Consider the following 16386-nt stretch of genomic DNA (forward strand, 5'->3'; position numbering starts at 1 on the left):
GTGGCGATTCCCTCTCAGGTCCAGGTTGATGGCACTTTGGCCCTTAGATGGTAGCCCGCAGGCCTGTCTCCTTTTCCCACCGTAACTTGTCACTTGTACCTTTGCTCACCACAGTGACCCCTTAGGTCATCTCTTAGATCTACTCATGAACCAGCGCCTCATAAGCCTCAGAAGCCCACCTCAGGAGAGAACTTCACACCTGCTGCTCTTTCTTCCTGGAGCTCCCTGCCCCCATCTGCTTTTGCTTCAATTTTTCCCCCTTACTTTTGAATTTCAGCTGAAAGTCCCTAGCTCAAAGCACCCCTTGATCCTTATCTGCTTCATCTTTGGGGCTGTGGCAGGCAGTCTTTGGAGATGGCTCCCAGCATGTCCCTGGCCCTTACGTACACCTTGCTGCTACTCACAAGCATCCAAAGAAGCCTCTGGGCCCCCGGGAAGTGGTCAGGGTCTTAGGACCTGCTCCGACTGAAGGAATGTGCTGAGACTTCCAAGCTGGACCTGCAATGACTGGCAGCTTCTTGGGTCCCAGGTGGCCAGTGGGGGAGAAATGAATTGCCCGGGTCAGCAGTCCCAGCAGTGCCTCTTGCTGTGCCTGGGCTAGCCAGGCTTTTTCAGCCCAGCTGAGCCCTGGATGCCACAGCCCCTGCCACCACAACGTGGGCAGAAGAGGCACCCAGAAGATACCACAATGTCAGTTATTTTAATTCATTAGGTTTCGCATAGTCCAGAGGGAGGCCCACTCCTGCAACTTGTGAAAATCATCGCCTACCATTATATATTTACTTGGTTCTTTCCTTGCGAATGTCCTGTTTTCCTCCTAGGATGTGAACTGTAAGGACAGGGACCTTGTCTGTCCCACTTGCTATCACCGCCAACATGGAGGACAGTGAATAGCCTGTCACAGAGCTGAATGAATGAATAAGCCACTTCAGTGGGATGCCACCGCCTCTCTAAGAGCCACTGTGAGCCTCTGTGGCCTGGATGGAGCCAGGGGACAAGGTGGGTGGGCATGGCTCAAGCCTCAGCTTCAGGGATTTCACAGTCAGAACCATGAAGGGAGCCCGGCACCTTTTCCCCTCCCGTGTCCTCCAGCCCCACCAGGGAGAATCACCTCCTCCCTTTTGCTTTGGTGCTGGGGATCACACCCAGGACCTTGTGCATGCCAGGCAAACGCTCTGCCACCCCAGCTGCCTGCCCTTCCTGCTCCCTGCCCTGTGCCTCCAGGGGGCACCTGGGAAGTCTGTGTGTGTGTGTGTGTGTGTGTGTGTGTGTGTATACCAATGACAGGGACAGGACGTAGTCATGGGAAGCAGCTCTGCCATGTTCTCAGCAGAGTTCGGTCATATGATCATGGTGGACCCCAAGTGCCCAATCAGAGAGAAGCGCCCCCGCCTGTGAGCTGCGCGCAGAGGCCCACGGCCCTGGCCCACACTAGTGTCTCCGCTTCATCTGCACTGCTCAGCGCTTGCACACAGTCGCTCTTCCTCGGATGCATGGATTATGCATCCCAAGTCCTGCTGCCTCTAAGTGGTGGAGGCAGGATTTGAACCCCGGAAATATGGCTCTCGAGCCTTAACCATTCTGACCCTCTGAGCCTGTCTCTATCTCTGGAAAGGGCCTAATAATAGCTGTTTAACACAACTGGCACCTGGCAGTGTCTGGTACAGCATAGGTTCCTGAAAAGTCCCAGTGTTTGGTAGCAAGATAGACAAACGGGCCAGACAAGGGAGGGTTTTCACATCTCTACTGGGGGCCCCTGGGGCCACTGAAAGTTCTTGAGCTAGAGAGCAGCATAAAGAAATTGTGGGGCAGGAAGATAGTGCTAAGTACCTGCTTGGCTAGCACAAGGCCCCAAGTTCGATTCCTGGTACAAAAAAGAAAGAAAAAAAGAAACCATGGCTTACTTAGTTCATTCAGATCCTACCTTTTCCTCTGCTGCTCCCCTGTCTGGTGTTGGCGGCTCAACTGTACCACCTGAGCCTCATCGCCCCGAGAACTTGAGATCTGAGCTATGTGAGGGGCGTGGCAGGTCTTCCCAAACCTGGGGATCAACGGGTGTGGGAAGGTCTGCTGGCCCCTTCAACAGGAAGGGGTGTGGTCACGGATCTCTCTGGTCTCCCTCGGGGTGGCCTCAGAGCCCAATCCCTTCCCTGCTCCCTTCTCCACATTACATACTAGTGAACACAAGAGGCACCTGGCTTCCTGTCACCAGTGGCTCCTCATCCCACTCGGACCAACTGATACAGCGCTGTCCTCTTGTGTCCCATAGGTTGAGATGGAGTCAGGGTGCACCTGTGCTCTCAGGCATACCCTTGGCACATGGCACATGTGCTGTGGACAGGAGCACCTGCCACGTGGTGTGCAGCTGCGCTTGGCTAGGAGCCACGGGGCATGGATGGGCTCAGGCTGCCCACAGACGACGGCCACGGTGTGGGGAACCTGGCAGGGGCCTGCATCTGCCCTACCACCGTCCCCTCTTTGCCTACTCACGGGAGTGCTTCCTCCTGTCCTTGCCAAGGCAGCAAGTCTCTGTCACCTCTTCATGCCTTCGTGTCCTGCAGGACAGCTCAGGTCCTTGCTTTCGTGTGTCCTGGAGAGCGAGGTCAGGGCTGGGTGACAGGGATGTGGTTTGTGACGCCCATCTGAGCACCTGAGTGGGTGTGGCTGCGCGAGCGGCTCTAATTCCACAAGACTGTGTGTGTGAGGGGGGTTGGTGTGTGCCCAAACATGTGTGCAACAGGGCTACGTGTGTGGACATGCAAGTGTGCACAGGTGCAGTGGGTATGGATGTGTCCTTGGGGGGTGTGGTCAGCCCCTGTACACACTTGTCCTTGTGGCTTTAGGCGTCACAAAGCTGGCAAATGTTTATCAATGTCTCTTCATCACAGGAACAGTCCCCGATTCACAGCTCTTGCCTTTTTTTTTTTTTTTTTTTTGTGGTACTGGAGATTGGACGCAGGACCCTGTAATTACCAGGCAGGCACTCATTTTACTGAGCTATCTCCCTGGTCCCTCTTGCCCATTTCTACAGTATAAACACCCCCAATGTGGCCACTGCCGAACTCAGAGTTGGGGACGGATGTGTGAGGTGGGCCTGTGGGGTCTCATCTGGGATTGAGTCTGTAACAGTGAGCATGGTGAGGGAGGATAGGACCAACCGAGTTCCCGGCAGAGGAGCCTACACAGAGCCGGCCGGCAGCAGAGCCGTGTGTGCTAGGGCAGCAGGCAGTGGCTGGCCACAAGCCAGCTCTGTGAGTTGCTGGCAAGCCTGTCTGAGGCTGATGCTCCTTGTTAGGCAGGTCTAGTGGCTCCCTGAGACAGCCACAGCTGCCTGCTCTGGGCCTTTAGCTGCCCTCAGAGCATGCAGGGGAGACAGTCACAGGACTGGGGGAGAAGGAGGAGTAGGAAGAGAAGGAAAAGGAGAGGGAAGAGGAGGAGTTGCGGGAGGAGTTGGGGGAGGAATGAAGAAAGGCTGGGCGGTAAGGGTCAAGAGGCTGGGGGCCACCAGCTGGCCCAGAGCCAATGGGCTGGGCAGGTCTGGACCGACCACACACCCTCTCTGGCTTCTTATCATGATTTTACACGAGGCGCTTCACTGTCTTCCGTTCTTTCCTTCTTTTTTGGGCAGGTGGGGGTGGGGCATATACAGGAATTGAATTCAGCATCTCTTATCTAACCCTCTGGGAACCAACAAGCAGCCTGAGCCCTGACTGTTGATATCTGTGTTCCAAGCTAGAGTGGCTGGGTTGCCATGAGACAGTGATGGGTCCCTGTGGTGGCCCTGGGCCTCAGGGGACCCTGCTTTGGCCCTCCTTGGACCAGGGGAGGAGTACATCACAGGCCTAGGGGATGGGTTCACCCTGAGCCCCACACCTAGATCTGGACCTGTCTTTGGGGCCTGCTGTCTAGGTTTCTGCCCAAGGGTATCTCACAGAGGGCTCCAAGGCCACCGGCACCCGTGCTCCTGAGGGTGACTGCTCCGAGGGTGGCCAGGGAGCAGCCCTTCTGGATGTGCCGGTGGGCTGGTGCTAACCTGGGTGGAGATGTCCTCAGGTGGCAGGCTGAGGCAAGAAGCTAGGGTCCAGGTGCCAAGATGGCCTTGTCCCCTGTGGTCACTGTTGGGGGCAGAATTCAGAGGAAGCCGAGGTTTCTAAATTTGAGCCTAGCCTTTTCAGCTGGAACGAAGACAGACAGTGAGGACAGAGGAGAGAACATATTGTGAAGTGTGCTAGTTTGCTTCGTTGGGAGCTGTATATTTAGACTTAAGATCTAAGAGCCTGCACTGGCTCTCTGGCCCTGGTCCTGCAGATGTTGCGGGGGAGCCTGGAGAGATGATCTGGATCATCTGTAGGGGCTGTGGCGCTGTGGCCTCTGGTGACTGGGCCTGAATGGACAGGGCTTGGTGCTAGGCTGGCCTTTTCCTGGCTTCCCTCCTCTGAGTCTGCATGGGCACAGGTCTCCTGCTGGGCGACTTCCTCCCCTGGAGCCGGGGCTGTCCTGTGGCTTGGCATCTTTCAGTTCTCCAGCAGTGTCTTTCTTCCCAGAGATTCCCCCAGCCCAGGAGCTCACACGCAGCCCGCACCTGTGGGGGGCCTGCTACTTTCCCGCAGCCTGAGCTGGTGACCAGTGGTTCCTCGGATGCCTCTCTTAGATGGCTTTCTTGCAGCTCCAAATGACAATACTAAGACAACCTGATGGGTAAAACCCACCCTGTAATGAGTGAGACCTTCTTGCCTTTTTGTAGGCGACAGTAGAGGTCAGGAGGGTGGGGGGCAGCTCTTCTCAGAGCCCCTCAGCTCTCTCTTTTCCCCTTTTGTTTGGGTGGCATCTGCTGGGCATCCTCTCTGACCTTCTGGGTCAAGGACAGTCCTTTCAGAGAGCTGGTGGGGAGGTGATGAAGGGATTTGTTAGAGGAGGGAGGAAGAAGCATTTTGTGATTTGCTACCCAAATGGTATATTTTGGTTTGTCCCTTGTCTCTATTTGATTTCAAAGTACCTGTTTTCCTCCATCTTTTTTGGCATGCAGTTTCTTAGTTTTCTGTTTTGTCTGAGACAGGGTTTCACCACGTAGTTCATGCTGACCTCGAACTCACTATGTAGCCCATACTGACCATGAACTTGCAGCAATCCTCCTGTCTCAGCTTCCTGAGTATTGAGTTGGGTTGCACCTGTGTGCCACTGTATGTGAAGACAGATTTTTTTTTTTAATTTTTATTTATTTATTTGTGTGTGTGTGTGTGTGTGTGTGTGTGTGTGTGTGTGTGTGTCCAGCTCAGCCCACCAGGGGGCGGGGCTGGCTGGCATGTGGTGCTGGGGGATCGAACTGCGGTCCCTGTGCTTTGACTAAGCTTGTTCTAAGTAGGTGCTCCAGACCACTGAGCCATCTCACCAGCCCGAAGACAGATTTTTTTTAAAGGTGAAGTCAACTAAGTTAGATGCATTCAATGTGTTTTTGGAAGTGTTTCTAGCCTACTTCAAATAATTTACCCTGGCAGTTGGACTGGCCAGGGCTAGAAATTGATGGCTTTGCTCTTTTTTTTTTTCTCCTTCCTTCCTTCCTTCCTTCTGAGCTACCAACCCTATTTATTTATTTATTTATTTATTTATTTTTGGCGGAACCGGGGATTGAACTCAGATCCTTGCGTTTGCCAGCCAAGCACTTATCCTACTGAGCCATCTCCCCGGCCCCTACCAACCCTTTTTAGAAGGCAAGGTTTTCTTAAATTGCCCACGCTGGGCTCGGATTTGTGACCCTCCTGCCTGAGTCTCCTGGTCATGGTTTGGTTCTTCAGCAGCCTTCATGGGTTCTTCCTCCAGCATCAGAGGCACGTGCTGCAGTCATTTCCATCTTTGCCTCTCTCATTGGCTTAGGTTGAGAGAGCCCTGGTGGCCCATACAAGACCCTCCCCATCCGTCCCCAGTGGAGTGGAGCCCTCTGCAGGGAGCCCCAGGGTCTTATCCTTCTAGCCTGCACATTTTTCCTGGGGAGAATAGAGACCCAAGTTGTGGTTGGGATGTTGAGTGGGGCTGGTTTGTTCTGAAAGAGAAAATGCAAAGACACCACATTCTCTGGTTTTGAAGATGGGAGGGACCACTCGCTGGCAAGGGGAGGGACTTGCACAAGGTTGCTGGACTGTGAAGGGGTGAGTTTGAGTAGACTTTCTACTGACTGTTGCCTAGCCCTGGCTAGTGCTTCCTCGGAAAGGGGTGAGCCCCCCATTCCTGGGGGCATGCAAGTACCCAGAAGGCCCTTCTAAAAGGGCCTGTGATTTGAGGTGCGGGGTCACCCTAATGAATTACATCTAGGCTTCCTGTCTCCCAACTCTGAGAATCTGTGGTTTTAGGATTACTTAAAACAGGATGCACGGAGTTGGAAAAGGACATAAAGAAATTCACCAGCATGAAGACCAAGCTATAAAAAAAATCTTTATTTCATGTACCAGGATTTTTTTTTTTGTTTTGTTTTGTATTTTTGTTTTGTTTTCTGCTTTTTAAAATTTTTTCTGTAACAGTCTGAAAAAAAAATAAAGGACCCACCAAGAAAATAAAATGGAGGTTGATTTCTTGAACTGGTTGGAGCTAGACATAAACCATCGTCCACACTGAGGGGCAGCGGCCTAGTAGGCACTGTCCTGGCTCCTTCCCTCCCGGCCCCTTAGCCCTTTCCCCGCCATGCTGGTCACCCATGCTCCCATGGTCTTCTTCAAGTGCACTCAGGTCCCAGGCCTCCCAGCCAGGCCCCAGTGTCAGAGCTCTGAGAACAGGCCGGCTTTCCCTACTTCTTGGGCTTCTTCCTTCTTGCTAGGCCTCTACCTGGTTTGTAATCTGGAGGTGGTACTAGGTGTGTGCGAATGGGGTAGCTGGTCATTTCTGCCCAGTCCGAGAGTTACTCAGTGGTCACCACAGCTTGACCAGCTCTACATCTGGGCCCTGGGCCCTGTGGCTGCCCCTGTACCTCTGGGCCTGAGCTATGGGGCTCCGGCTGCTGTTGGCCTGGGGAGACAACTTTACTCTTCCAGACAAAAGACAGAATATATGTGCTGTAGCAGCCTTGCCAGTCACCCCTTGAAGTCCCAGAAAGCTCAACTTGAGAAAGCTCACAGTAAGCCAGGGTGGACGGTGGCAAACTCAGGGAGATAGGTGGCTGTAGGTGACATGGGCCTGGCCAACTGGGACTGGGTCACACGCAGGCTGGTGGGAAATTTCTGGTTTGGAATTTTGTTCAGTTTGAACTGGCCCTGGTCACTCTGAAGAAGAAAGGGGAGAAACCCAGGAGGGGCTCCTTGCTGTAGTTTAACTTTGGGGAGCAGGCGCTTCTCCGGGACATACTGCACAGCTAAAATTCAGAGAGAGAGAGAGAGAGAGAGAGGCAGGCAGGCACAAGTCTGCCTTGGAAACCTTGGGGGACCTTTTTCCTTGACTCCTCCAAGGCTATGAGGGTCATGGAGACCTACCTCCTCTCTTAAGGAAGCTTCCTTCATTCTACGATGAGGTCATGGCATTAAAGAAGGGGGACACAAAATGAAGAGTGGCTTTGGGGACCTCTGTGTCTTTGTCCTCTTGTCTGAATGGCAGGATACATTAGCTCACAAGAGTGTATTTTTGCTTTGATGCTGGGTGTGGGGGCAGGGCTTGGGAGCACAGTGAGGAGCCATATGGGAGGTGTGTGTGTGTATGTGTGTGTGAGAGACAGAGAGAAGGGGGGAGGAGGGAGAGAGAGAGAGGTAGGCAGAGAGACAGAGAGATAGAGAGACAGGCAGACAGAAGACAGAGAGAGGGAGGTGGGGGGCCGATGGGTGCTTTGGGAATGTTTTCAATGTCACTGGAGCTCAGTGGCAGCTGACTTGGTCATTCCTGGTGTGTTGCTCTGTGCAGGTGACACCTCTTAGAAGTCACAGACACAGAACAAAACTGGGCCTTCAGAATGCATGTGGGTTGGTCTGCATGCATACATGGGGGAACATGGAGGCCCAGCGAGGTCACATAGTGGGGAGTGCAGAGTCCCGGCCTGGACTCAGGGCCAGCGCCCTCGCCTTACACGTGCTCAGGCTGTGTGTGCATGTGTGTAGTGGGGCCCTGGGGGAAAAATGGGGCCACAATGGCCAGTGTGGCCTTGTGGTGCTGTGACCTGTGGCTTTGGAGGGTGGGAGTCAGTTCCTCTGAGCAGGGCACCTGGCAGGGGGTGTGGGGTGGGAGGTGGAGGCTGAGGCTGGCCCTGGGAGCGGTCACAGCGTTGGGCTGGGTGATGGCGTGTGGCTGTGGTTGGGTGGGCACGCGGCTCCTTCTCTCCCCCACGCTAGCAGCACCTTCTGAGTAGAAGGAAAGGATCTTCCCAGCAGGCTCCCTGCAGCTGGCTGGGGCCTTACTCCTCTGGCTTTAAGCCCAGCTCGAACCTCTCCATCTGTTTTGTTTTGTTTTAAATGGATCTGTATATTTGTTTTCTGTTTTGTCTTTACAAGTTCCCTGCTAAATTTTAAATCCCCCACCCCACCCTATTATTTTGTTTTTCACAGTTTAAAGCTGGAAAAGAATTAAAAGAAAAATACTATCTGATTTTCTTGCAAGTAAATCCACTTATTATATATTTACATTTATTTATAGTCTGTGGTTTTTTTATTAAAAAAAAATCACCACTTGTTTTTCCTTTTTCTTTTGTAAAAAGAAACCTTTTTGCAATGTCATCATTGGACCCTGGGCCCCAAGGGGGCGTCAGTGAGTCCAAGGACCCCCAAAGGGTCAGAGAGCCCCTGTCCCAGGGGACTGGGGCCTGCGTCTGGGAATCCACCATCACCCCAGGGTCATCAGGTGGCCCTGAGGTGGGGGGTGAGGAGGGGGCACGACTTTATATTCCCCCTCCCAGGGAGGGGTGGGTGTCTCCTGACCCTAAGGACAGGAGCTTGGGGATGGTGACCCCGAAAGGCTCACCCTGAGGATTCCGGGGTGTCCGGCATCTCTGTAAGCCCTTGGCAGCCATCCCTTCCCCTTCCCTTTCCTCAAGGCCTAGGAAGTCATCACAGTGGGTTAGGACCATTAAGGACTGGGAACCAGGGGCCGGGGGCCCCAAGGGCACCCCCTCCAGGCACCTAAAGGACAGGAGGGACCAAGGACTGAGGTCCCCGGAGGCCTACAGTTGCCCCATCAGTACTGGGGGGAGCCGGCTCCCGGGGCCCCCTCCCAGGTGTCCAGGGGCCTGGCAGTGACCACAGGCCCCAAGGGACCTGGGGCTCCTGTCTCTCCCCCTCTCCCCCAGGGAGGTGGGGCCCGCCGGGGTTAAAGGGAACAGAATCCATTAATATTGTTAGTTTCTAAACTTTCCCTACAGCTAAACAAACAAACAAACAAAAAGTAACATAAAACCCTAATAAAAACAAAGGACATCCCTCTTCCTTTTCATTCTTTTTCTTTTTTTTTTTCTTTTTTTCTTTTTTTTTTTTTTGGTTTTAATATTATCTTGGTTCCCTTTTATGGTTTTCATTTAAATTGGTTTTTATTAAATGTTAAAATAATGGTACATGGGAAGTCATGCATTTTCTTTTAGATTTATTTTCTATTGTTAATTTTTTAAATCCCTTTTGCTTTGCTTTAAAGTTTGTCTTCCTTCGTTTATATTTTTCCACATTGCCTGTTGTTTTACAACTTTGTTCCTCTTATATATATATTTTTTAAATTTACTTGTTATGTTTTTCTCTTTTTTTGTTTTTTGTGTTTTTGTGTGTGTGTTTTTTGCTTTGGGAAGGTCTCCCCGTGGGCGGCCCTGTCCCTGCCCCTGGGCCGCGCCTCCTCCCATGCCCGGGGTCCTGCCCACTGGCCCAGGCCACCAGGCCAGCAGCCACTGGGTAGTCTTCATACAGGCGTGGTCCGGCGGTTGGCTGTGTTGGAGTGGAGAGAGTCCTTATTCTCCTTCTGGATACAGTTGTGGACCTGGAGGAAGCTGTTGTCCCTGTCGGAGTTGTAGGTGGCGGTGGGCGTGGTGGCAGCCTTCAGGGGGTCCCTGCTGAGCGTGTACATGGAGATCTCAGTGGACGGCAGGGTGTTGAAGCCCTTGATGCCCACGGGCGAGGCGTCCCTGGAGTGAGAGGGCTCGGTGGAGCGCGAGCTGGAGCGGCTGCGGCGCTGGTAGCGGTAGCGGTAGCTGGGGATGCGGGTGATGGCCGAGGCCTGGAGGTAGTCCGTGGCGCGGGCCGTGGCCCGCAGCTGTTTGTGCCGGTCGATAAACATGTGCACGGCCAGCACCCCGACCATCTCGGCAATGATGAAGGACAGGGCTCCGAAGTAGAAGGACCAGCCGTAGGAGTAACTATTCTTTTTGGAGTCACTCTTAGAGGGGTCTCCGGCATTGGCAGATATGTACACGATGATGCCAATGATGTTACTCAGACCTGCAGTGGCAAGAGCAGAGAGGAGGGGTTGGTTCTCCCGGAGATGGTGCCAGGAGGCAGCATGCCAGGGTGGGGACAGCTGGATGGACTGGGTGGACAGAGGCAACGGGATAGAGGGCCCCTGGAAAGCTCTGTCTTAATATTTCATCATGCCACACAGAGACAGCTGTGGAGCCGGGTGTAGGAAGAGGCGAGGAGAGAGGGATGCCTTCTAGAACCCAGCGAGTACTAGCAACTACACAGTGGCAGATCTTGTTTATGGAACACTTACTGTCCGCCTTTCCTGCCAAGTGCTTCCTAATGCACAGAGAGGGTAAGAAAGTTGCTCAAGGAGCCCAGAGATTTGAAGCCCGTAGAGCAGAGGTTAAGGCTGACTACCAGAGCAGACAGCTGAGATTCAAAGGACTCATCGGTTAACCTCCTTTGGGGTTTCCCCCTGTGAGCTGGGCGAGGGGATGATGGCTTTGTGGAGAGGGTTAAATGAGCAGGTAGTAAGGCCTGCTTTTGGCGCCTGGGAGTGGCAGGTGCCCATACGATGCCAGTCAGTGCTACTTGATTGCTTGTAAATCCTGCACCTGCTGTGGCATCTGAGACAAGTGGGATGTGCGGGGTAAGGGCTCAGACACCTACAGAGGGGATGCCTGCACCCAACCAGCTGGGACACGAGCGGATTGTGCCTGTGGTTCCGGCATGGAGCTGACACTGTGCAAGGGTGGGACGCAGCGTGGGGCCTCTGATCCCGTTGTCTTGGGGTCCTCATCCTTTTACTTGTTCCGGGGAGGTGAGGCCTCGAGGAGACCCCAGCCTGGGGAAGCCTCTCTTCACCTATGGGCTCCCTCCCTACACTGTGGCCTACACCCCAGCCCGTCAGGCCCGGCGCGCTCTGGCTTTACCTGCAGACACAAAGAAGATGCCAGCGCTCAGGATGATGTTGTGACGAGTCTTGTAGAACTCGCTGGCCGCGATACAGAGGCCGCCCATGAATAGCAGAATCACGCTCAGGATCGGGAAGATGCTGGAGGCCCTCACGGCCCCTGTGGAACAGGGCGGGGCAGGAGAGAGGGGCGTGGCAGTGAGATGGGGCCCCTGCCTGGACAAGGCTGGGCTCCAGGCTGCCTAGCAACGCCAGGGGGGAGGGACGGAGGGCAAGGTGCTGCCCTTGCAGCCCTTCAGGGCTCCCCACGACCTCCAAGACCAGATTCTAGCACCTTACCAGGCATTCAGGGCTCTGTGCACCTTGGCCTCAGTCTCCTTCAGTCTCATGCCACTTGGTCCCCATATTCCTTCTTGGGCAGCTTGACAAAATTCTCAAGCTGTGTCATTTCATCCTGTTACCATACTAAACTCTCTTACTGGAAGGTCTTTCCTAAGCAAACTTCTACACAACCATCAAAACCCAGCTCCGATTCCTCTCCCCTGTGAAACCTTCCCTAGCTTCCTTATGCAGTTATTAGCTCTTTCTTCATGGTTTGGGGGCACAGATAAGTAAGGGTAGTGGTCAGGTAGGGACACCTGGCTTGGACTTGACTCTCGTCCTAGCATTTGTCATTTAAATTTGGAAACATGTTTTTACATCTCTGTGCCTCACTTTCTGCTTCTGCAACCTTTTTTCCCCCCGTCAGTACTTGGAATTGAACTCAGGACCTTGTGCTCACCAGGCAGGCACCTGTGCCACTGAGCTATATCCCCAGCCCTTCCTCTTCTGTAAAGCAGAGATGATTATAGCTCTGGCCTCCTAAGATTGTTGTGAGGATTAAATGAATCAATGCAGATAATGTATTTCTTTAAAAGTGCCTGGGGCAATAAATGATGATTATTATCATAATACTTGTTTTTCTGTATATTTCTACTATAAACCCCAGGTTCCATGAGGTAAGCTTGGTGGCTTTTTCCTTTCATATTTTTATTTAACCCAAGCACACAGTAAACTGTCAATGCCAGCTGATCGTGAAGTGGTCCAGATAAGGTGGGAAAAGGGCACGCTGCAAAGAGAAAGCAAAAAGTCATCCTCCCCCCACAAAGAAAACTATATGCACTTTAGAATAAGAAAGAGGGACTGAAAATTGGGATAGGAGGGCAAAAATTATTTTATTTATTTATTTGTATGTTGTCGAGACAAGATCTTGCTATGTAGTTAGGGCTGGCCTTGAGCTGTCTACGTGACCCAGGCTGGCTCTGCACTTGAAGTCGCCCTCCTGCCTCAGTCTCCTGAGTGTCAGGTTACAGGCATGCACTACCTGCCACACTTAGTTTAATTTTCTTTCATTTTATGGTGCAGAGGATGGACTCCAGGGCCTTGTGCATGCAGGACAAGTGCTCTATTACTGAGTCACATCCCCAGGAGGCAGAAGGTTGTTTTGTGGTACAGGGGATTGCTCTGAACAATTCCCCCTCTCCCCTCCAGTTGCTTGCTTATTTATGTATTTATGTATTTATGTATTTATGTATTTATTTATACTTTGACACAGTGACCTGCTAAATTGCTGAGTTACTCAGGCTGGGCTCTGACTTGTGATCCCTCCTGCCTCAGCTTCCCACGGTCTTCGACTCACAGGCTCGCTCTCAACACCATCCCTGGCTAGGAAAAGAAAATTTGAAGGAAAAGAGAGGATGGCTGGAGTGTCCAGCTGCACTGTGGGAAGAGGGGAAAGGGAAGCCAGGGGGGGAGACAGCGGGTGGGTGGATGGGATGCATTTGTGAGAATGAGGACCAGAGCTGGGGACCTTCACAAAGTGTCACTTTGATCCTTGCGTTGGCCCCGTCCTTGGCATGCTGAGCCAGCCACTGAGATTGGGCATGGTGGTACATGCCTGTAATCCCGGCACTGGGGAGACTGACAACAGGAGTCCAAGCCGCATAGTGAGACCCTGTATGAAGTACATAAAAAACCAACACCCTAACGTTTCTCTGCAAGGTAGAGAGGTCTATTCTGCCCAAACCCACACAGGCAGTATAGGGGCAGTGCTGGGACCCCTGTTGCTTCTCTGGCCCTCCCAGGCAGCCATGGCCAGGCAGGGACAGTTTTGGCAATTTGCATGATTTCTAAGGAAGCGGAGTCCTGCTAACCATGGGCCCTTTGGCCAAGCCCAGGGATTTGCTGGGAGGCATTTTAGGGGCCAACGCACTAGGAGTGGCGGCTCCTTCTATCCCATGTGTCCCAACCCTCTTTGGGCAGCAGAAAGGCCCAAAAGGATCAGTAAGAAGTCCCTTTTCTATTTAGACTTTTCTAAGAAGAATTTAGGTAGCTTTCTGTGACAGAAGTGACCTGAGAGCTTTCTGTCAACACCCCCTGTGTATAGTAGAGTCTACGCTCCTTTTTTTTTTTTTTTTTTTTTTTTTTTTTAAGACTGGGTCTTGCTATGTAGCCCAGGTTGGATTTGAACTTACGGAGGTCCTCCTGCCTCAATCTCTCAAGTGCTGAGATTGCAGGCACATGCCACTACCCCTAACTGCTCCTGCTGTTTAGTGAGTGGATGAAGTTTGGGTAGGAAAATGGAGGGGCTTTGCATGCAGCCCATGGATTGCATGTGGCTAAAGCTGGCTGCAGATACTGAAGTCGGAGCGAGGCTAAAGGTGCAGGTAGGTGGGGGGTTCACGCTGCTGTTTGAGCCCCACAGAGACAGGGAAGCCCCCTCCTGAGACCCAACGGGGATGCTCACTCCCTGCAGGTTATTTAAGACAGTGTGCTCCGTCTGGACCTGAGACCCAGCCCAGTACATGGCACACGTGTACAGGCTGTAGGCAAGCTGGGCACACACACGGGCACCACGAACAGTCGCCTTAGTGCTCAAATTTACAAGTGTGTGCTCAGACCAAAAAGCTACAACTCTTGTTGCACAGGTCCTGCTTTACCTTGGTCTTAACCATCCAGTAGAAAAGTATGAAGACGAAATATAGGAAGTAAAATCATGTTGTTATGTTGAGCTGTGGGGGACTCAGGTCAATAATTTCTGACATTGCCAGTTAAACAGAAGACCCAATGCTATTATGGGCTACTGGACTCTTTTGGAATATTTTGCTGAGTTTACACACCTATAATATTCAATAATGGAACTTAGGAAAAATGGGGTATACAGATGAATGTCCATTTTGTATCTGTGTATTCAAAGTGGTTAGGATAGATATATAGTTGCATTCTCTTAATGAATAGAATGATTTGTTCTAATGGTGTTTGTAAATAGGATCACAATTCCGCATCTTGTACAGCAATTAACCACTAAGAAGAATATATGCAGTGTGTTATTTGTTGAAACTGTACTTCCAATTTGATTTGAAACTGTCTCATTGCTATCTGTTTATCAATAAAATTTTGAAAAAAAAATTACAAGTGTGTGGGAGTGGTGAGGTCTTAGTGAAGACCTAGGAGGATGGAGAAGAGGCGCAGTGAGCACCCACCCTCTGTGTACTGAGTTTCCTCCTCAGGTACTTTTAAATCATTTCATCATCAAAAAGCTCTCAGGATGTGGGTTTTTTTGTTTTTTTTTTTTTGCCCTGATTTAGAAACAAGATAACGGAGGTTCAGAGAGGTAAAGAGACATCTCCAAGGCCACCCAGCTAGAGATCCAGCTGGGGACTGGGGTGCTGTGTGTGCATGGGGGGGGGAATGTGCGCATGTGGGCGCACACATGCAGTGAGATGTGTGTGGATGATATGGCAGGTGGCAGAGGACAGTACAGTGGTATAGCCGGTAGCATAGCTGTGACAGCGTGGAGGGGATGGCACTGCTTCTGAAGTCAGGAAACAGCTTCTCATATCCTCTGCATAGTGTGTGGGGGGGAAATGAGCACAAGCCTCTATGGTCAGCATAGCTGGTGATCCCCCCTTATGATTTTGGGGACTGAAGCTAAGGCTTCACACTGAGCTACACCACAACCCTTTTTCATTTTGAGACACAGTCTCCCTAAGTCAGTAAGTTGCCCAGGCCAGGCTCAGATGTGCTGTTCTCCCGTCTCAGCCTCCCAGAGTGCTGGTGTGACAGGTGTGCGTGAGGTCCACTCCTGGTCCAGTCTCTCTTGAGTGAGCCAGACAGAGCATGGTGGGGGCAGCCGGGCATAGTTCTGTGACCAGGGGCTGGACTGTGTGAGCCCCCCTCCAGGCCAGGAAGGAAACTAGTTAAGAGTAAGTGGGCATCTCTGGTGTGGAGGGAGGAATGAGGGAGGCGCTTTCTGGCTGCACTGTGGCCCAGACTGAAAGGGCACTCAGGAGTTGGTCTCATCGGAGCTAGAACTTGGGCTTTGTCTCTCACTGTGTACCCTTGGCCAAGGCTCATGACCTGCCGAAGCCTCAGTGTCCCACTCTGTAGAATGGAGCAGTAATACTAATTCCAGCTCTCTGCACTGTCAGAAGGCCTTACTGCCCCAGTGTGGTCCCCAGAGCAGCAGCCCTGAAGGCTGATGAGAAATGCACCTGCAGAAGCCCCCTATATCTACAGAATTAGAACCCACATTTCAATAAGTGGGCTGTAACAAGATTTGTGTGCTTGTGAAAGTCTAAGAAGCATGCTGGATGGATTACTTTGAGACACAGCTGCACCGCACGGGGTGCCAGGCACAAGGTGGCAGCCATTCTGGGTATCTTCCCCTTTGCATTGAAATACAACTTCCCCTACAAATTGCCCTGAGTTTCCATCGGGGTTGGAGTGGTCTTAGTACCAAAAATCTACTCCTAGGAGCAGAAAGCATTCATTCTGAGCAATGAACAAATGCTCATGGTTCTCCTAGAAAAAGCACATGGGACCCACAATTCCTGCTGAACTTCAGAGAGCCCCTGCCCTGTGCCTGGTTCTAAGGGCCCCACAGGATTTACGTTTTGGAAGCTCACAGTAACCAAATGAAGGCATGACCATGGCTTTGCAGAGTCAGCAAATCCCTATAGCAGGAGGCAACAAACTTTTTGCCAGGGACCCTGAGGAGCTGTTGGTGGCCTTACCAGCCACACAGTCTGCAGCAATTTCCTCCCTTTGTTGTTGCCTGAAAACAGTCATACCTGATATGTAAGCCAGCGAGTA

General features: G+C 52.1%; 1 protein-coding gene across 1 annotated transcript in view; it reads right to left on the minus strand.

The window, feature by feature from the left end:
- Positions 1-9727: 9727 nt before the first annotated feature.
- The window catches only part of Cacng2 (calcium voltage-gated channel auxiliary subunit gamma 2), a 113894-nt gene continuing 107235 nt past the window's right edge, over positions 9728-16386 (minus strand). Inside the window, exons 3-4 of the mRNA XM_004634579.1 lie at positions 11273-11413; positions 9728-10379 (exon numbers count right to left, since the gene is read on the minus strand). Coding sequence (XP_004634636.1) covers positions 9844-10379; positions 11273-11413 — 677 coding nt within the window. The 3' untranslated portion in view covers positions 9728-9843. The remainder of the gene's footprint in view (positions 10380-11272; positions 11414-16386) is intronic.

The sequence above is a fragment of the Octodon degus genome, unplaced genomic scaffold (genome assembly GCF_000260255.1).
Source record: "Octodon degus isolate 3935 unplaced genomic scaffold, OctDeg1.0 scaffold00064, whole genome shotgun sequence".
Classification (NCBI taxonomy): Eukaryota; Metazoa; Chordata; class Mammalia; order Rodentia; family Octodontidae; genus Octodon; species Octodon degus.